At 39.5% G+C, this 22,539-nt stretch overlaps 1 protein-coding gene across 2 annotated transcripts in view; it reads right to left on the minus strand.

Annotated features, from left to right (window-relative positions):
- Window positions 1-479: 479 nt before the first annotated feature.
- tmem38b (transmembrane protein 38B) overlaps window positions 480-22,539 on the minus strand; it is a 32,848-nt gene continuing 10,788 nt past the window's right edge. For both annotated transcript variants that reach the window (XM_048259391.1, XM_048259392.1), the window contains 5 exons: window positions 11,552-11,708; window positions 3,710-3,894; window positions 2,417-2,504; window positions 1,826-1,943; window positions 480-1,184 (listed from right to left, as the gene is read on the minus strand). In XM_048259391.1, the coding sequence (XP_048115348.1) occupies window positions 882-1,184; window positions 1,826-1,943; window positions 2,417-2,504; window positions 3,710-3,894; window positions 11,552-11,708 (851 nt within the window). In that variant the 3' untranslated portion in view covers window positions 480-881. The remainder of the gene's footprint in view (window positions 1,185-1,825; window positions 1,944-2,416; window positions 2,505-3,709; window positions 3,895-11,551; window positions 11,709-22,539) is intronic.

Below are 22,539 nucleotides of genomic sequence, written 5' to 3' on the forward strand. Positions count from 1 at the left end.
TGATGCAAAAAGTGACACCTTTGGCTTATGCACTGATCTTTGCTCTTTGTACCACATTTAATGTGTTCTATGCAAACTCTCCTCACCATCACTTGCATGAAAGGAAGAAACTAATTATTTTAGAAAGAATCAACAACAAAGAAAACATGAATGGATGAAGTAATCCCAAAACTCTAACTGTAACCTACCTTTAATTTTGACATCTCCAAATTCAACTACATTGTCAGCTACAGCATCTTGAGAATGCTAGATATTTTAGGAGATCCAGATCTCATCCAGGTTTTATTTTCCCCTGCCAGTTGATGCAAGAGACCATGCTCTCACTGTCAAAAGGGTGTTAAGGTAAGTTGATAAAAGTTGTTTACATTTTTTGTCTTGTTGTTTGCATAAATACTCACATTTGTAAATTATAATACAGTAAATAATCAATAATAACATTTGTTTATGAGCTATTTATGGAATTAAAATCACAGGACACATTTAAAGTGCAACTGAATTTAATTCATTCATTGATTAAATTTCATTCACTGATTGTGGGGTGCTACATTCACTGCAGTACAAATTCTGCCATGCAGACATTTTTTCTTGTGTATAAATATTATTAAAATATACAGTATATATGTAAATCTCTTATAAAATCATAACCTTCTCACACAAACACAAAACAAAATCATCAAATAAAAGGGTAATTTACGATCAGGAACAATATTTTCATCAAAATTCCTTAAAAATACCAATGCATTGAAGCAGTAATAAAAATCCTGTGATTTCATTATAGATATGAAAATATATTACATTATCATTTCATACAATTAAACGTACGAATCACTGAATATAGATATATGGTCAAAAAGCTATGAAAAGATGGGAATGTCCATTGATCAGTCTTTTTTCTTGTTGCACTTTGGATCCTTCCCTTCCACCTGGTCTGCCTTCTTTGCATTGGTGGAGTTCCTCTTCTGGAGCTTGGACTCATGAGAGGGGCTACTGTCTGTGTCCGGTTGCACAGAGCTCTTGGGGCTGTCACAGTGGACACTAGGGGTTTTAGATGACTGGAGTTCGGCCTGTGTACCCTCCTCAGCTAGAGGGGAGTAGGCTGCTGGACGAGCAAAGAGCATGTGATACATAGCAGACTCCATGACGGCAAACGGCGAGGAAGAAGATCCAGTCAACATCATCCTTGCCTATGATAAGAGAAATGGAGAATCTCAGAGAGTGGAGTCATGTTAGTCTGCACTGGACAAGGCTAATGAGGCAGAATGATGGGAAAGGATAAAAGAAAATCAGGTAAATGAAATTTAAAACCTCCAGCATTCGGTAAAACAACACCAGATAACAGTCTTCCATCAGTGAGGTGGCTGATGCAACACGCTGAGAAGTGATGCAAAAGCCTTGTGAAATCAGTAAGAACTTGCTAATGGGACTCTGCAATACCTGGCCAACTTGTGTCAGCCTGGTCAACCATGTTCAAAAAGAGCAGCAGATGAAAGAGACTTTTAGATGGAAAATGGCTGGTGCATTTGGACAAGATGAAGTCATGAAGAGTCGTATGTTTTAATGACAATAGGGTAACAAGTAACAGATACATTCATAAATTAAAAATAAATAACTTACGATTAAGTGTTATGATACATATCATTAGTCAATGAATGACACCAGTTTTATACACAGCAGTACATTGATTTCTATGTTTTCTAAGTGATGCCATTCCCTGAGCAGCTACTGTATGTCATTCAGGTCTAATGTTAATGATATTGGTATATATCCTAAAGAATGTTTATGTTAATGTAATAAAGATGTAAGGATGTAATAAGGATGGTCAAACCTTGTTAATGACAATGAAGACGGTATAGATTAACATCAGATGATGCGTCTTCAGAGGTAGGTAGTGATTCTGTTGTAGGGCGAACAATACTGCTCCAATCAGGGTTATCTTGGTTGGACTGCACATACCAAAAGTTGATGGTTAGCAGTTGATTAAATACTTGTGTGGAAATGACAAGACAGTAAAATAGCATTAAACAGGTTTGTCTTATACATTTGGAGGGCAGGTAAATTACCCTGTTTACAATCAAACTATGCCTTCCTATCACAGTTTTTTCACTCCATTGTCTGAAAATATGCAACTGATTATTTGAGTGCTCAAGGAACTGTAAACATTTTAAATGCTTATAGGCATGATGGTTATGGAAAATAGAGGAGAAAGTTGCATGGGCTTTGGTTATGGTAAAATGTGATTCCCTGTCTAGGAAATGGACACTTAACAGCAAACTCATCAGGTCCCTAACTCAGAGTACAGTCTGAGGTCAGGCCATCTTTTTAGCTATTTGTTGAGAAAAACAGTTGTTCAAACAACTTTTGGGCTAGAGTGATCTTTTTTCTTTTGTTTGGCTGAAAGAGCACCCATCTGACTTACTAGGTCATTCTCAGGAGCTCATTGGTTTCAGGTTTCCAGATCCCGCGCACAAGCTGCTCAAAGTTACTGATCAGTCCACCACCTGCACCTGCATAAGATAAATGATATTTGCTATGAAAATAGTGAAAAACAAACATATGCTTTATGTTGCCCTCTGATTCTAGATTCTAAATTAAAATTCAACTTTGCAGTTAGTTTGGAACATCACAAACATGCATACACATAAATCATTCATCATTCATTGTCAGATACAGTGTATTCAAATACAAATAATAATAACACCAACATGATCAAGAAAATGGACAGCTGATACAAATAAGTCGGATTAGTATTTAATGGGACGGAGGGGGTGGTGGTCTGGGAGTTAAGAACAGTGAGGCGGTGTTCACACCAACACGCTTTTTTCACCTACAAAACAATTGTATTCCAAAGTAGTGGGAAACATGCAAGGTGGAAATTGTGTACATGTTGTTGCTATAGCACAGTGGTTCTCAAAGTGTGGGGCAGGCCCCACTAGTGGGGAATAGAAACATGTTGGGTGGGGTGCGATGAACAGGAGGAAATGTTTTGTTTTTTTGTAATCTTTAATAATGCCTTTCTTTTTTTGACAAAAACAAAATAACCACACACAAACATAGGAGTCATAAAAAGACCCGACACATAAATAGTTCTGCTATAGAACATGAAGAAGTGGTCCCAAACCCCCCAATGTTTAACCAAGAGGCAGAGCTAAACGCCCCCTGATTACAGAACTCCATGAGCTGTATTGAGTCTGACTGTATTCTACAGTTTATTTCAAAACTGAGAAAAAAGATCACCAGATTGTGGGTTTTGAGTTTCATTGAAAATACTGTGATATATTTTGCCTTTTAACACACTCCTGATTCAAAGACACATCATACATGCCATTATTGGTGCAAACTACAACAGTGTTGATTATATGATTTAACTATTCATATATATAAGTATAAGTAAGCATATATACTCTTTTGATCCCGTGAGGGAAATTTGGTCTCTGCATTTATCCCGATCCGTGAATTAGTGAAACACACTCAGCACACAGTTAACACACAGTGAGGTGAAGCACACACTAATCCCGACGCAGTGAGCTGCCTGCTACAGCGGTGCTCGGGGAGCAGTGAGGGATTAGGTGCCTTGCTCAATGGCACTTCAGCCGTGCCTACTGGTCGGGGTTCGAACTGGCAACCCTCCGGTTACAAGCCCGAAGTCCTAACCAGTAGGCCACGGCTGCCCAATATGATAGTCATGATGATAGTCATGTCTCATGTATACCTTTGGCCCAGCCCACTGCAATCATCACCAACAGTCCATTCTCATACTTCTTCTGGGCTTGGACTACACCCCCCAAAACTTTCCAAGTCCGAGTCACCTCTTTCATTCCAGTCAGCACCAGCCTTACAGGTGATATGGATGTACAAGAGTACATAAGATCCTGAGGGCTGTAGAACACCAGATACCTGTCAGACAAAAAAAAAAGTGCATTTGTGTCACATTCTCATATCTGTATAACTTTTACATCAGAGGGTAGTATAGAAAAATGCAGTACATTTACTAACCTCTAGTATTTTATGAACATTTACTGTAATGCACACTAGAGGGCAGAGGTGTACAGTGGTATTGGGGAATGCATGTTTGTACCGGAGTGCTTTTCTGAACAACACCCTTCCATTTTTTTTAGATTAGATTTTTATTGTCATTGTGCAGAGGACAAGTACCAAGACTGCAAAATGCAGTTTGCGTTTAACCAGAAGTGCAAAAAAGCAGAAAAGTGCAATGTGATATACAAAGTATACATTCACTGCCAAAGTATTGGCACCCCTTTAGGAATGTTGGTTTTTAAGCAAAATTCACACACTTTGAGTTTTTTTGAGAAAACTAACAAAACCAGGACCATTTCAATGGCTCAACACAACTGAAACAACAATTGGTTTCCCCAAATTCAACACAAAATATCACCAAAATGCTGGGACAAGTGAATACTGACACGGTCAAAACTCTTGGCACCCTTCTCAAAAAGTGTATTTTGCACTGATAAAAGCACACTTTTCATTGTTAAAATCCAGTGCTAAAGTTATGGGTAGTCAGATGTCAGCTGTGGTAGCCTTTCTGAGAAATATCAGACCATTTCTAATAGACAATAGACTCAAGTTTACTCAATTTACATTTCTATTGGTTTCTATGGAAAGTATGATGTTTTCTCCAAGGATTTCCAAATATTTGAATGACTCTACCTACCCCTTTATATGCAGCAGATTATCAGTGCCAGAGGAAGCAAAATAGGCCTAGAGGTATTACCTAGTTATTGCCATGCATCAGTTTAGACAGGGTGCACTTTTCAGTGTATGCTTCATTCTTCCTCATCCAAACATACTTCTGTTCTTTAAGCATTAACAAAACAGAATACTGAACCAAAACCATATAATTAACTGCCAAACCTATCGTCATTCATTTATGGTTTTGGTTGTATGCACAATTGCCTAGCCTAGAAATCTAGACGCACCCTAGCGGCAGCTAATGTAATTTGCAGCCAGGGTAGTCTAGCAACTCTCCGTTGGCTTGCAAGCTGGAAAAATCAAACTTCGATCAGGCTAATCACATTGTGTATAGAGTCGATGGCTGAGCTTAACATAATGACAGCAGAGTTACGACGGTTCCGCATGAATTCCCTGCTACTTGAAAACAAAGAAGATGGAGGCTGCTGCTGGTGAACAGTGCGACTCGAGTTAAGCTTTGTTTAAGTTGGCAAACGTTTGATCAACTAGCCAATTAGTTCCGCTGGTGGGAAAACGCATAGGACTCATGAGTTGTAGCGCTATCCTATTGCGTGCAGAGGGAATTTGAAAGACAACCGTTTATCCCTCCCTCCGGTTTGAGCACTGCCAAATGCCAATGGGGAGTTCCCAGACCCTAAATCTTGATGTGGGTCAGCTTGTAAGGCTAGCAATTGCCCATACAATGACAGATCTGGAAAGAGGTCTGGTGTTGATGTAGTGCCATCTGAGGTCCAAAAGACCATGGCCATCCAACTTCTTTTTCTCTTTACCTTTTTTGCAAAGATCAAAGATTTCTCTGGATTCTCTAAATGTTTTAATAATATTATGTCCTGTAGATGATGAACTCCCCAAATACTTCACAATTTCATGTTAAGAAGCATTAAAATTACATTGTTTTTCATACCCAATTGTGTTGCCAATTACCCTAATTAGTTTGTTTCTTTATCATTACACAACTTTTCCAGAACTTTGTTATGCCTGTCCCAACATTTTTTGAAACATGTTGCTGGTATGAAATCCCAACTTAACATATATTTTCCATGACATAGTCAAATTTGTCTTTTTCAACATTTTATACATTGTCTGTGTCCTTTGTGCAACTAAATATGAGTTTAATAGATTTGCAGATTATTACATTCTGTTTTAATTCACATTTTACACAACGTCCCAATTTTTTCTGTTTGGGGTTGTACACACTAGTGCACCATGCAGAGGTGGCTGTTATGCGACCTTAGAGTATGATGGGTCATTCTGTGTCGAATCAGATTTATTTTCTTAAAATAGTTATATACATAGATATATAGACTTTATTCTTGCACTGTTGCACTGTTGGACTTACTCATTTGCACTATCACCATGACCACTATCACCATTACACTATCACCATGACACTCACTCACACAGAGCACCTTACCTTACCTTACTATGCACAGAGAATCACAGGCTCAGTCCCTGCCTCAGTCATTGCAAGCGCCTCTTGATTGATTAATCACCACTATGTGGATACTGTTTTTAGAATTGATTTAGATTAAGTGTTAGTTAGTATAATTTGTATTTTGGTATATTCTTTATATTCTACTGTCCTTATTGCTTAGTTGTGTTTTTATATTATATACTTTTAATTGCTTTTTCTGTTGTTAGTGAATGTGTGTGTGTTGTCTGTATGCTACTGAGACCTTGAATTTCCCCTGGGGATCAATAAAGTATCTATCTATCTATCTATCTAGATAAAGTTGTTGCTGTACCATATAAGTAAGTATAAGTATAAGTAAATATACTCTTTTGATTCCGTGTGGGAAATTTGGTCTCTGTATTTATCCCAATGCGTGAATTAGTGAAACACACTCAGCACACAGTGAACACACATTGAGGTGAAGCACACACTAATCCCGGCGCAGTGAGCTGCCTGCTACAACAGTGGTGCTCGGGGAGCAGTGAGGGGTTAGGTGCCTTGCTCAAGGGCACTTCAGCTGTTCCCACTGATAGAGGCTCGAACCGGCAACCTTCCGGTTACAGGTCCGGAGTGCTAACCAGTGGGCCACGGCTGCCCCATCAATAAATAATTAGATAGTAATAATTAGAGTTTTTCAGGAATAAGATAGATAGAGTTCCTCAGGAGGACCAAGAATGAGGTATAACAATGAGGTATACAACTAAGTGTATTTATCTATGAAGGAAACATGGTACAACATTGAGGGCCCTATTGTACACCCGGCGTCAAGTGCAACGCAAGGCTTGTTCCTATCTTACACCCAATTTAATTTTTCGCCATGCGCTCCACTTAAGTTGAACAGTAAAAAAAATAGATGTGGTCAGGCACATGATCCAAAAATTGCTATTTTACACCCTCTAAAAATCATGACCAAAAAATCAAGACTGGTCTAAAGCAAAAGGTGCATATAAAGCACAGCTGAAGACGCACTGTCACGAGATGTAAGCAGCCATTAGCAACAAGACCCAAAAGACTCGTCTGTAGGATAATCCTTAGGATTTTTATTCAGTCATTTGAACATTATTGGGGTAAGTGTCAAGCAGTGAAGTGATAGCCTATTGCAGGTAGGCAATGTTCACGTCACGTGAGTCAGACAGAAGACGGGCGCTGCTTTCTCTGTTGGTATTTCTGTCCTTCCGAAAACCGTGTTAAAATGGTGTGTTTAGCAGTCAGAATTTCTCATTCCAATGAATAAAAATGCAAACCAAAAGGTTTCATCCTTTATTTTTCCATGTTCATATCCTGTGGAATCCTATGTTGAATATTGGCACAACATTAATAAAGTATTAATAAAGACACAATACTGAATAATGTCATGTAGGTACAAAAAATACTTTATAGTACCGTCAATGTCACTCTTTTTTGCTATTTGTACCGAATCTAGGGCCTTATATAAAATCAATGGGCATGCAGTACAAACTTTAAATGGTCCAGTCATACTGAGAATACGTATGTTTGGGCATGCTAGGAATAATAAGCTTTAAGGTATTCATGTCCAAACATTGCTCCAAGATAAGGCATTTTAGAGTCAAAATCCAAGGACAAAGAAAATATGAACACATTGGAATTTAACAGAATATTTTACAGGTCTTCGTTTTGGTACCTAAACATTATGTAGACAAATTTTGAGCAAAATCTGAGATGGTGCAGAAACCATTTTTCCTGGATTCTGTCTGATTTCACACAGAATGACCCTGATGTAAAACTTATAGTACACAAATAGCATAAGTGCCTGTTGGCTCTACTGATTATTATGACACTTTGAATGACACAGTTTCATTAATCAAGTTAATTGGTGAGTGAGACATCTATCATTAGGCTATATCTATTTGTATGTGCCTCATTGACATTATGACATGCAATTTACAAATATTATATTAATCAATACATGTGTTGGTAACATATTGTAGTCAGAGTGTCATTGCCACCTACTGACCTTTCTTGGTAGGCCTGCTGGTTATACTAAAATCTGTAATGTTAGCCTACAGTATGTGTGCCATAGGCTGATAAGACCTGCATTATTAGACAGCCCTAGTTACTTGGGAACAGTGTAACCTATAGTTTTAAAAAGGGAAATGTAAAATCATGTTGTATCTTCTAGTAGCGAGTCTACAACACTGAAATAAAATTGAGATTTTATTTTTTGGCCATATCACTTAGACCTACTTATGCCGACATTTGTCTGGACAAAACTCCAGTCACACACTCCAGCCCCTGAGCCAGCCCTAATGACTAATAACATGGCAGTTACCAGGTTCCTGTATGCAACTACACCATGAAACTTTCATTCGGTCGGCAGATTACCTGCCCAATCATTCACACACAGGTACCCCCCACCCCACCTAACCTCCATACACACACACACCATTTCATCAATCCCCTCCACACACACAGTCCATTACCCATCCCACACACCCCATTAATCCCCCCCCAACACACATATACACTACCCCACCGCAACCCCCCAACACACACACACACCATTACAAACCCCCCCCCCCCACACACACACACACACAATTTCATCACCTACCCCCTCCAACACACACACCATTACCCCCCGCACACACATACACACACACCAACACCCCAAACACACACACACACACATACACATCATCCCCCATTTCATCATTCCCACCCACCCACCCACACACACACACACACACACACACACACCATATACCATTTTAATTACCACTTTAAATGTCTTCTTTAAAGTTGAGCTGACTCTCGAGCACAAGAATTTCATTACTTATAATTCCTTTTATGTACATGACAATAAACTACTTGAACAATCAGCGACGCGAGGGGATGGCGCTCTAGTTTTGAAATCGAAAGTGGCTGTGGTAGTAGCAACGCTCGCAAACTACTATGTTGTTAGAAGTGTGAGAGAAGGTAGAAGGTCTTCCTGGAAGAGTTGGGTCTTCAAGAGCTTTGTGAAGATAGAGAGAGACACACCTGCTCTGGTTTGCCATGTGCGTAAGGGCATCAGTGCGAGACAATATTCCTTGACCCAACTCTTCCAGGAAGACCTTCTACCTTCTCTCACACTTCTAACAACATAGTAGTTTGCAAGCGTTGCTACTACCACAGCCACTTTCGATTTCAAAACTAGAGCGCCATCCCCTCGCGTCGCTGATTGTTCAAGTAGTTTATTGACAATATTCCTTGGAGGACTGTAGTGGCCGAGGGGGTAACATAAGCCTTTATGAGAGCATATGAGTTAGTGGGAGGAGACCCAGCCATCACTTTGTAAGCAAAGTGCATTAGTGACTTGAATTTGATGCGGGCGGCTAAGAGTAATCAGTGGAGCTCAGTGAACAGCAGGGTAACGTACTGTATGCTCTTTTTGGTTGATTGAAAACCAGACACACCGCTGCGCTCTGGACCATCTGTAGCGGTTTCACCACTCAAGCCGGAAGGCCCATGAGGAGGCCGTTGCAGTTGTTGAGTCGATGTCTACACTGTGTTTATTCATTGAACTATAGCTGTAGATATACATTAGCTAATTGTTGGCTTTTGGCTTGAAATGGATTAAAGGTTATCAAAACATATTTTCAGATAAAAGCAAACAGTCTCATTTTAAGCATAATTGATAAAAGGGGTTCCATTTCATAAATATCTCATTGATAGTCATTGCTATTGCTATCTCCGTTCCTGTGGTAGTTTTGAGTCGTTTAAGAGGGGTCTAAAGACATTCCTGTTCAACATGTACTGTTTAAGCACTTATGTGTTATGGTTTGTATAATATTGTTTTATTTTCATTAGGCTGTTGATCAATTCGACATTATTGTTTATTATTGATATTCTTCTTAATGTAGTCTTACCATGTCATTGTTTTTATATTATTGATTGAATGGAGATTATTGTTTTATTATTGCTTTTCCCCTAATTTTTATTGCTTATTTTATTAGGCTATTGATTGAATTGATATTGTTGTGTTTTATCACTATTCTCCTTATTATATTTGACCAACATTCTAATCCTTTTCCGTGTTCAATTTTAAATATTATGTTGTTTTTGTGTCGCTTTGGACAAAGGCGTCTGTCAAATCCATAACCATAACAATAACCATTGAAATCCATCCAGTCACGGCCATATTTGGGACCAAACCTGATGACTCCCACTTCCTGTGGTCAGGAAGATCTCAAACAGTGGTGACATTTGCAACCTTATTAGCCCTGGCCGCCGAGCTGTTGCTGGCCTGGCGGCTGCCATGCCAGCTGCAGACTGGCGTTGGCCTGGTGGTGGGGAGCTGCAGTCTCACGGAGTAACGGACGGTCGCTGTTAGGAGTCCGCCGGGTTGCGGATCTACACGGTCGCCCACTGCTTCGGACTGTCCGTCTCTAGACTGCCAGTGAATTTCCCGGGTTGATCATTTGCTAACGTTAAAGAACTTTGTTGGCATATCAGTTTTCACGGATCATCATTGCCCTTGGACATTTTCAGCTGGTTTGGAAATTGGACTAATTTTAACATCACCTTTCCCCTTTTTAAATATTTTTTTTTTCACTTTTAATTTGTTTATTTGTTTTGTTGTCTGTCTTATATGTCTTGGTGTCACGGGTACGCTGGTGACTACGCCGCTCCGTCCAGCATTTTTTGTATTTGTTATTTTTTAAATGTATTTGTCATGTCTTGATGTCATTGGCATGCTGGCGACTACGCCCGCTCCATCCGGCATCGTTTGTCTTGTTATGTGTCTTGTTTGTTGCAGCGCTTTGGGTTGCACTATGTGCATGTTAAATGCGCTTTAAAAATAAAACTGACTCGACTTGACTATCCTGTTGAACTGGAAAGGCCCAAAATCTCCATCCCACACCAGAAGGCAGAAAGTTAGAAAAGATAAAATACACTCTCAGAGGAAACGTGGGAGAATTCTATTCCACCTGGGGGTCTTTCATGGATTATTTTGATGAGGTTTCTGCAGTAGACTGGGAAGAGGAGTGGGGCTACCTTGAGGAGAGGATAACTAAATGACTACCTGTATTTAATTATTAGTATTTGTGTTACTTTTTATTTATTTATTTTTATTTATGCCTTTTTATGTACATTCTTTTTTTTGTATGTATGTGGGGTATACCCTATTTTTTCTTTTTGATTGAGGGTGGCAAGATGTAGGTTCACTTTACTCCAAATATAAACTTGTACAGATAGGTTATGAGGATGAGGATGCATGGGGATTGGGGAGGGTGGGTAGAGGATATTTGTGTATGTATATTATGCTGTATATTTATGTACATGGCTGCACTGTGGCGCTATGTACAATTGTTCAGAAAACTTAAAAATAAAAAAGTTAAAAATAAATGTCATTGAATACATAAATGAGATTATCAAAGTACTCACCACATCAGGGAGGCCAGCAACACACTGGTGGTGTTGGAGAGTGGGGCCACAGGGGGCTCAGCCAGCATCATACCAGACAGAATGCCTCCCCCAAAGCAGAAGAGCATCGAGCTAAACCAGCAAGCAAATGGGCTCCGATGGGCAACCTCCAACACCCCTGCAAGCCAGTTTCATGAACATCACAACTGAGTTTAAACAACAGATGAACAATTACTATGTTTACCATCTTTACACATGTATGAACAGCAATAAAGGGTCTCTTTACTTCTTATTTTGATTATTCTCAAGAAGAGCATTAGAAGAGAGGCCTTGACTTTCACGATCAATATGTAAATCCAAATGCATTTAAATTCAGAGTTTGTAAGTTTCTTTTAAAACAATTCATTAGCTTCACAGCAACCGCTAAAAAAGTGTAATGTCACATATATAGGGCATATTTAAACTTTAATTAGTAAGTGGAGAAGAGTGTATCATCCTGAAAAGATTTCAAATACAGAAAAATAACCCTCCCTAGCATATCATCAATTGTACTGGCTTATCAGGATTACATAACAGACCAATTGGGCGCGGGAAGGGGGGTGCTGAGGGTGCTGCAGCACCCCCCGCTGGCAGGAGATAGATTTTTAAAAATGATTATATATTTTAAATAATTACTAATTTGCTGTCTGACATTATTTATATTTTTGTATGTGAAATGATGAGTCAAATAGCATGGGTTATGGATAGGTTTGAATATAGGCTACTAAAAATGAACGGTTATAGAGATCAACGTGAACGTGAGAGTCAGTTAGGCTACTGTAAGAACAGTAGCGTGGTTTCAGCTATGTGATAGCGATCAAGTGTGTAGGCCTACGGTTGATATAGGCCTACATATTCTATGTGATTTACACGTTCAAAAAAAGCATGGATAAGCTGAAAGAAACTTTAATTGTGTTTTACAGTTTTGCGAAATTAATAAATGTAGGCCCTATATCTATTGAAATCATTTCACTATCCTAGTCGCTAAGATAGAAATTATTAGGACACATACTTGTTGTGGAGACGACACACTTTAGGCTATTCAGAAATTATTTGCGAGATCATTGCAGCCTGATTATTAGCCTATATTTAAAGCCTAACATCTGTGTGTGGTGTGGTTTTGACGATCAGAAAAGTAATTTTCCTTAGCTATACTGAAAGGCCAATGATGTCAAGTGCGCTTCTGTGGGGTTAGGGTGGGCAGTGGACTTCGAGTGCTGTCGCGGAACATTGGAATTTGTGGCTGCCCAGGACTTTTCTAAAACTTCTCGCTATCACCCGCACACCGCACTAAAATTACGTATTTAGCAGTCAAAATCCGAAACATGTCCAGGGGAGGGGGTGTGTGTGGGGGTTGGGGGGAGAAATTGTCGGACATCCATTATTTTTGTTATTCAGCACCCCTGGTCAAAAATAGGTTCCCGCGCGCCTGATTGTGATAAGCCAAGGTTAAATCATAAGTGGTTCAGCCTAGCTTTAGGTAACATACATAAAATGTTACTTTTTGTCTTCAAAGCCCTCAGTGGTTTGGCACCTATTTACATAGGTGACCTACTAATTCCTTACAGCACTCCAAGATCACTTAGGTCTTCATCTCAGAATCTTCTCTATATCCTCAAAACACGCCTTAAAACTAAGGGTGATAGAGCCTTCTCTGTTGTTGCCCCCCAACTCTGGAATAGTCTACCTGTACATATTAAGTCCTCTCCAACCATTGACTGCTTTAAGTCTAACTTAAAGACTTTCATTTTCTCTCAAGCTTTTAATCTACCTTAATACCCCCACACACACACACTCTTTATTTTTGACCAATTTGTTTATTATTTCAATTATTTATTTATTTTCCCCCCATGTTATGTTATTATTGTTGTACCATTGTCATTGTTTTATGTTTGTTTGTAAGCACTTTGGTTCAACTCAGTCTATAGAAATAAAGTTGACTTGACTTGACTTGACTTGACATACTGTGCATGCACTGACTTTACCAGCGGTTTAAATATTAAGAGAACCAGAGAATGTGATGATTATCCAACTCCATTATCCACGGTCCATGCACTGTACAGGCTCCAAAATACCTTTAATAAATATTCCTCTAATGAGAAATGGGTTTGGGAAATGGGATCATGTGCTTGACTTTTCATGTCCTCAGATACTAATGGGGATTGTCTCACTGAACACAGTAAATACACATGAACAAGCTAAATAAAGCTTCACTGCACATTCCTATTTACATTTGTACTTCCAAAATGCTATGGCTATTTTTTCATTATAAGTTTTGTCATGCCCTAACATACTGTACAGCAACATACTTGCTTAAAGAAAAATTCTGGCGATTTTTGACATAGATCTTGTTGCTGCAGCCAACAGCTAGAGCTGCCAGGGGGCACTCTGGGGGCATGTTCATGAGCCATAGTCATGTTCGCACCGACAGCACTCGGTGACCTCGAGAAACAGAGATCTATGTGAAACATCGCTGGAATTCTCTTAACAAGTGTATTCCCAACATTTTGTGTTAACTGCACACCTATGAAGTAGCTCCAGTTTTAAATGAACTGCTTTAAGAGCTATGAAATAATGATCTGACAGACGTTCAGAACGTAGCATCATTGTAGCATATGACTGAGCTGGCTTTTGGCTTAGTTACGTGGCAGTAGGCTAAGTAAAATAGCCATTTTACATAGCTAAGGTTCAACAAAATCCTGGGATATGCCTGCTTGACAACGAGAGTGATGGAACTAAAACAAGCCTTTGGCCATAGCAACCATACATTTAGAATGGCAGTTTGCCCTGCAAGTTGAAATGATGTGATGAGTTGATAAGTGGCAGAAAGAAGTACTACAAACAAGACAGTTTTAGCGATTAAAAAGTTTGAATTATAACAGCAAATGAACACAACACAAGTGGCAACAGTGGTATAAGCGAGATAAATTAATGCACTCGAGGTGTAACAGCCGCATTACCACATCAAACATGCATTAATTTCTGTTAACCAAACGCTGTGTCGTCCATTATCCCTTACTTATGACCTCCAACAACTTTGGACAAATAAGGATTATTTTCCCGTGTTCCATTTTGCAACAATGCTCTCATTTTGTCTTAGCCATACATTCCTTTTGCTTCACATGGTAATACACAAGTGCTATTTAAAAAAAAAAGTCCTTGTATATGGGTCTAGAGGCATTTCTTAGTAAAAGTTGGGAACAGGACTTTTTATCATAATTAACATGTGCTGAATCCAACTAGCCCTGTTCCCAAGCAGAATTTTGAGTTTTTGACCATCTAATTAGCATAAACAAAATGGCTGCCAAAATGGCGATTTTGGGCACTTTCTTCGGACGGGCATCATTATACCATGTAAATAAATTAATATTGTTCACATCTGTGCATCTCAGAAATCTCCCGTGGGCAATAAATAAAAAGTAAAGGCTATGAAAAATATAAAAATGCAAAAAAAAAAACTATTATTATGCTAATTAACCGTATTATCACCTTATTATACTCTTGACTATGTTTACGGTCCTCTTTGGCAAAGAGTGTGGCCTGACTTCATTGGTAAACATCTTCTTCGTGGTGGGGAGACACATGTTTGGAGTTTAAAATCATTGGAGTTCCTTTGAACTAATCACGAACAACCGTTAACTAACAAGCTAGCATCATATCCTTGATACCAAATGGGAAAGATGGCCAGCAGTCACATGTTTCATTTGATTAGATTATCTTAGATTCAACTTCATCGTCATTGTGCAGAGTACTGAAAATATATAAGTGTATGTGCAGTATGAACAGTATAAATATCAGTAGAATATCGCTATGTTTAAGTGTAATAAAGTGTGTACATTTATATATAAATAGAATACTATGGGTTGGATAGGGGCAAAATGTTCGCCTCCTTGTTGTCCCTGTGAAGGTTGCCATCGACATGGACATCTCAACAGGCACAGGCAAGGAAGCACCGGGGATGGAAGGGTGTGAGGAACCAGTGATGCGTTGAGCAGTTTTCACCATCCTCTGCCGTGCTTTCCAGTCGGAGGCAGAGCAGTTGCCACCATACTGTGACACAGTTGGTGAGGATGCTCTCAATGGTGCAGCGATAGAGGTTTAGAAGTTCACCAGGATCTGAGGAGAGAGGTTGTGTTCTTTAGTCTCTTCAGGAAGAAGAGATGCTGGTGAGCCTTCTTGATCAAGGTAGAAGTGTTGAGGGTCCAAGAGAGGTCAACAGAGATGTGGACACCCAGAAACATGAACTGGTGACATTCTCCACCTCAGTCCTGTTGATGAGGATGGGTCTTTGTGTGCTAGCTTTTGACTTCCTGAAGTTCACAATGAGGTCTTTGGTCCTCTTGGTGTTGAGAGCCAGGTTGTTGTCGGTGCTCCGTGATGTTAGGTGCTGGACCTCCTCCCTGCAGGCTGTCTCATTATTGTTGCTGATGAGAGCAATCACCGTAGTGTTGTCTGCAAACTTGACAATGGTGTTAGAGCCATGTACAGGTATGCAGTTAGGTGAAGACCCTGGTGAAGACCCTGAGCACGGGGGCCCCTCAAGGGTGTGTGCTCAGCCCCCTGCTCTTCACACTGCTAACACATGACTGTACAACCACTCACAGCTCCAACCATCTGGTGAAGTTTGCGGATCGACACAACAACACTGGTGGGCCTCATCACTAAGGGCGATGAGGCTCACTACAGAGAAGAAGTAGACCTGCTGGCTAAATGGTGCAAAGACAACAACCTCCTGCTAAATGTCAGCAAGACCAAGGAGATTGTTGTCAACTTTCAGAGAGGCCACAAACAACTGCCACCACTGTCCATCGACGGAAATGCTGTGGAGAGAGTGAGCAGCACAAAATTTCTGGGGGTGCACATCAGCGACGACCTCTCCTGGACCACCAACACAGCATCACTGGCTAAGAAAGCCCAGCAGCCTCCTCTACTTCTTGCGCAAATTGAAGAAGGCAAGTGCCACGCCTCCTGTCATGACTACATTCTACAGAGGGACCATCGAGAGCATCGTCTCCAGCAGCATCACAGTGTGGGGCGGAAGCTGCACAGATCAGAACAGGAAGACCCTCCAGCGCACTGTTAACACAGCTAAGAGGATCATTGGAGCACCACTCCCTCCCTGCAGGACATTTACACCACCCGCCTCACCCAAAAAGCACTAATGATTGTCAAGGATACAACCCACCCTGCACACAAACTGTTCAGCCTCCTGCCCTCTGGAAGCGGTACAGGAGCCTCCGCTCCCCTTTCACCAGACTGGCAAGTAGCTTCATCCACCAAGCAATCAGGATGCTGAACACTCTACCCACTCTCCCATCACTGACAGCCCCCCCCCCCACCCACCAGCCAGCCAGGAACCTAGGAAACTAGGATCCCATCACTGTCTACCCTAACCCCCCCCTCCCCCAACACCGCCCTGTGGAACTGCACTGTGACTGCGCAGCCTAACGTGTTGCTGCTTCACATCAAGCCTGATATACTTGAAATTACTGCATATCAATGTAAATATACAGGTCACACAAGCACAAGTTTAAACTTCATGTAACTGTTAAGACTATATAAATATACAACACAACTACCTCTATTTTTTTTATATATATGTCCTATATTTCTATTTTGATACATACATGTTCTATATTTCAGTCTTGCACTTTAATTTAATGTTTATTGTCTATGGCTATGTCTATGTCTATAGTATGTCTATGTCTGTATTTAAAGCATGTCTATGTCTGCATGGGAAAGTAAGAAACGAAATTTCAATTCTTTGTATGACCAGTGCATGTAAAGAAATTGACAATAAAAGCCGACTTGACTTGACTTGACAAGAGGGAGTAAAGGAGGGCTCAGCACACGCCGGTGTTCAGGGTGAGGGTTGAGTGGGTGAGGTTATCTAATCTAACAGACTCCAGTTTGTTGGTTAGGAAGTCCAGAATCTAGTTTCAGAGGGAGGTATTGATGTCCAGTTCACTGAGTTTGGTGATCAGTTTGGAGGGAATAATGGTGTTGAATGCTGAACTGAAGTCAATGAACAGCATTCTCACATAGGTGTTGCTATTGTCAAGGAGGGACAGGGCAGAGTGAATTGCCGTAAAGATGGCATCCTCTGTGCTCTTGTTCTGGTAAATTCTCTTGAAGCACTCTATACTGCAAACAAAATCTACCTCTGGGTACAAATAAAGTAACTTGAACTTGAACTAGTTATAAAGTTATTAATCTAGCTATTAATTCACAGGACATTCAATCATTTTACTAACACAAAGGTTATGAAGAAATATGGGTAACACTTTACGGTAAAGGTACATGAATTATCATGAATTCATGCATGAATTAATTCATGATTTATGCATTACTTCCTTTATCCTTTATATCCTATTAATCATCAGGAATTGACATGAATTCATATACTCTCATTCATGATGACCTCACGTATGAACAACACATCAACTAAAGCATTAGGTGTGATGGGTATATCATTGTGATTTATGATTTCTTAAGAATGATCATCATGATTACATGAATTTTAGGATGCTCATGCATTCATCGTGTCTGTGGCCCCTCAACTAAAGTAGTGAATAATGACATGTGTTTAGAGAACTCCAAAGTTATGAGAATTTGAGCAGTGATGACCACATTTTTGGCAGAAAAATAGTCATGATCATGGTTAATACATCATAATTCATAATTATGTGCCCATCGTACCTAATACTTTAGTAATGTGTTCATGTATGAGGTAACAAATGACAAATTATGGACTCAGTAAATTCCTGCGTATTAATTAGATATTAATGAATAAAGTAATCCATAAATCATGAATTACTTCATGTACCCTTACCGTAAAGTGTTACCGAAATGGGTAAAGGCCTGTGTAACTTAATCCGAGACTACATACATTTACAACCTAATTCGCTTCAATTAGGGCTGGGACAACGCGTCGACGTAATCGATGACGTCGACGCAAAATATGAGCGTCGATTCGTCAAGCATAACGTGTGCTGCTAAATATTTTTAATTTTACACCTTCAGTGTTTTCCATACGTTGACTAATCTGTGGCTGGGTACCACGAAATCAAAACCGGCCACCACACATTGATGTTCTATGTTGTAGGCCTACTATTTAAATTAAAGATAAGATAAAATAATTTCATTGAGCTGCACTTTTTGCTCACACAGGTTTTCCTCGCCCCGCCCGCTCTCTCTCGTAACAAGCCCGCTGCTCCTCCTCTGCATGTGCATTTAACAAAATATTCACGATTGTTGAAGGATTGTTGTTGCCACATAGAAGCACTGCATAGAACACAGTGGGCTAAATTGCTGTTAAATCCGCTTAGCATCGTGACCATGCTGCGCAAATTTGCAGCATTTAAACTGCTGAATTAAAGTTAAAGTAAACTCTGCTAAGGTCTTATCAAAACATAGTACATTGAGGAGACTAAACTAAGTTAAGTTACAGTATGCAATCAAGCAGTATCTCAAAGGTAACGTTAGAATACTGTTTGGGTGTCAAGTTTAGCATGCTTACTTGCAGCTGCTCATTCGTTACTCATGCAGGGCTCATTTTATTGACTCTGAATGTTTGCAAAATCCCGATGTAAATGGAAAAGTGTTTTCCAAGACTCAAAAGTGCTTGTCCAAAGGAGAAGTACGAACCGTTATTTGAACTAACTACGTTATGAATTGCATCCACACACCAGCAGCCTTTTAACCGTGTTAATGTTAATTGCAAGGATTCCCACACGAACGTCTTAAAACAGGGGTGGGCAAACTACGGCCCGCGGCCCGCCAAGCACTTTCATCCGGCCCGCTGAGCATTTCATTTGGTTATCAGGCTGCTCGCTATTTTTTTCCTGCGATAGAGACGACGTTGGTTAGCTTTACTGCAAACTGCTTTTCACTCTCCTTAGAGAACGTTTACAATGTCAATGTGAAAACATCATGTTAAATAGAGATAACATCATGTTAAACTAAATTAACTCTTAGTTATCTCCTTTGCAGCAGATCTAACGTGAACATGCGATCCATTTAATTGGGAACGCGTCTGCACTCACGAGAGGGAGAGAGAGCCGCAGGTTCCAGCTGGCTTGTCATTGTTGATAATTTCTTATAAGAAACTTTTAAAAGGAAATCATGAAGGCAGCAGTAGTTCCCACTACTGACCATTTAAAAAGTGTGAGAGGGCCATACCATAGCAGGCAGAAGATCATTGAGAAATAAACGTGAATTAAAGCGACAGTGCACAATTTATACATTTGTTAAACAGCATAAAATTAGCAGTATTTTTAAGCAATTAATATTAAGAAAGATTTTGTCATACTAAATTATAGGTTATAAAAAATGTAAAAAAAAATTATGTGTGTGTCGGGGTGGTTGTTGTGCGGCCTGCCGGCCAATTTTCAAAACCCAGTGTGGCCCTTGAGCCAAAAAGTTTGCCCACCCCTGTCTTAAAATGACAGGCACTTAGACATACACTACTGAACTTTATTGAATGCTACCTCTGACTAAGAATGCATTACTTTGCACCAGGGCTCCGAACCGGTTCAAGGAACAAAAACGAAAACCGAAAACGAACGGAATTTACGAGGAGCGGAAACGGAAACGAAAACAAAATGGTCTTCAACTGTTCCGGAACAGAAACGTTATTCTGAAATCCACAAAACCGGTTAATAACGTTTTTTTTCCGTTCTCTATATAACAGCCTAATAATTGGATTTCTGCAGTTTGAAAAAAAAAAAACGAATAAATGGACCTTTGGTCCAAATGTGTATATTTTGTCTTGCTGTTGTAATGTAACCTATCCGCCTGCCACTTCGGATCTTAGGCCAGCTTCGTAGCGTAGGCTACTGAAACTGATTTGGAAATTGTTTGTAGCCTATGCGTAATAGCCTATTTTGCCTGTCCACGCCTTGTCGTTTTAAAGTCGAGATTTGAAATGTTTGCGCAATTATAGCCTATTCTATGTAGAAGAGTTAAACGGGAAATTTGAGATGGGCCTTGTCAGCAACAGACAGGTTCGTTTATAAACAGGGTTGGAATTATAGCGCAAGCCTTTGAAGATCTCCATATGGATAAAACTTAGGCTATAACCAGGTAAGGAGTTTAGCACGTAATATTTTTGATAAGAAATTATTCATAGGCATAGGTTAGGCCTACAGTAAGTCTGTAGGCTATGGGATGGATAGCCCATCTGAATGTTTTTGGATGCCGCCTGTGATTTATTATTTTTGGGCATAGCTACGGTATAGGCTAAATCAAGGGGAAATAATGAGTAGCCTACGTCTATTCTCAGGTAAAGTCCACAAAAATAGACTTGATAGGCCCGCCAAACACTGCCGGAACTTTAAGAACGAACGATATTTTGCGTTCCGAACCGGTTCAGGACCGATATGTTGGTGGCGGAACGCATGCAAGAACGAAAACGTTAAACATAGGCCTACCTGAACCGTTCGGAACGGAACGTTTGAAAAATAATTTCGTTTTCAAGCCCTGCTTTGCACTTGTATATAGTCTTTTATTTTGGAATCTTAAGAGCAATAACCATATATTGCAATGTTAAAGAATTCATGTTTTTTTTCATTCAGATGTGTAAATAAACATGTATAAGTTGCTATTAGTGAATTAATGGGGAGATACTCGATAATCGAATCGAAATCGAATCGGACTGAAAAAATGAATAGTTAGATTAATCGATGCATCGAAAAAATAATCGCTAGATTAATCGTTTAAAAAATAATCGTTTATCCCAGCCCTAGCTTCAATTATGTAAAATGTAATGTAAATCAGGTTTTATGGCCAAGTATACTTGGGTATACAAGGAATTTGTCTCTGCATGTATCCCATCCGTGAATTAGTGAACACACAGGTCACACATTGAAGCACACATTAACCTGGAGCAGTGAGCTACACATCTCATCACTACACATCTTTCTTGTCCCTCAAAAATCAAAAAGGTTTTTTCAGGTAATTAACATAGGCATAATACTAGATTTTTTTTCTTTTTTTCACAGCCTGTCTCCTTGATCTATTGGCCAAGGGAGATTTCTGTGAACAATATGAATTGATTTACATGGTATAATAATCCGCCCAATGAAAGTGCCCAAAATCGCCATTTTGGCAACCATTTTGTTTATGCTAATTAGATGGTCATAAACTCAAAATTCAGCTTGGGAACAGGGCTAGTTCGATTCAGCACACCTTAATTATGTTAAAAAGTCCTGTTCCCAACTTTTACTAAAAAAAATGCCTCTAGGAAGCACATATCTCAAAAATATCACCTGTCTATAACTGTTGTACATTATCTCTTTTTGCATGCATTTTTTTATTGAAAATTCAATTGAACCTATGGATGATGTTCCCAAAATCATTGAGTGATCGTGTTAAATAATCGTGATCTAAATATTGATTATCATTAAGAATTTTGACATCATTGAGTAGTTCTATTCTTTCATTAGCTTCGTAACCAGGGATGCATGATATTGGATTTCTGCCAATATGCCGATATTTTCAAACTCATTTTGGCTGATTGGCAGTGATGATACTGATCTACACAAATCTTTATCTTCTATATAAAAATGCAGATCTCATCCTTTATGAACAGATTTGTATGATGCTTCGGCTGAAACCCAAATAGGTTGTGCCGATAATAATCTTTGTGATTCTTCTGCCAAGAATATCTGCAGAAATGTTCATAATACAAGTCTTAAGATGACGATCCTGATCCAGTTATATTGTTATACCAAGTTAGATACACCAAGCCAGAGAACAGGGGAGCCTGTTTACAATAACCTCTTTTTCAAGCATCCAAGATGCTTGTACTAACAGACACATATACTTGGTAAGCTCAATAAAAATGCTATGCATAACTATAGTCACACTTTTTAAAAAGTGTTTACAGGTGCTGCATTAAGACACATTTTCCAATTATCAAGTGCATTCTATATTGGTCTATTGTTTCTTTGTTGTATGTTCTGTTATAT

The sequence above is a fragment of the Alosa alosa genome, chromosome 12, assembly GCF_017589495.1.
Source record: "Alosa alosa isolate M-15738 ecotype Scorff River chromosome 12, AALO_Geno_1.1, whole genome shotgun sequence".
In the NCBI taxonomy this organism is placed as follows: domain Eukaryota; kingdom Metazoa; phylum Chordata; class Actinopteri; order Clupeiformes; family Clupeidae; genus Alosa; species Alosa alosa.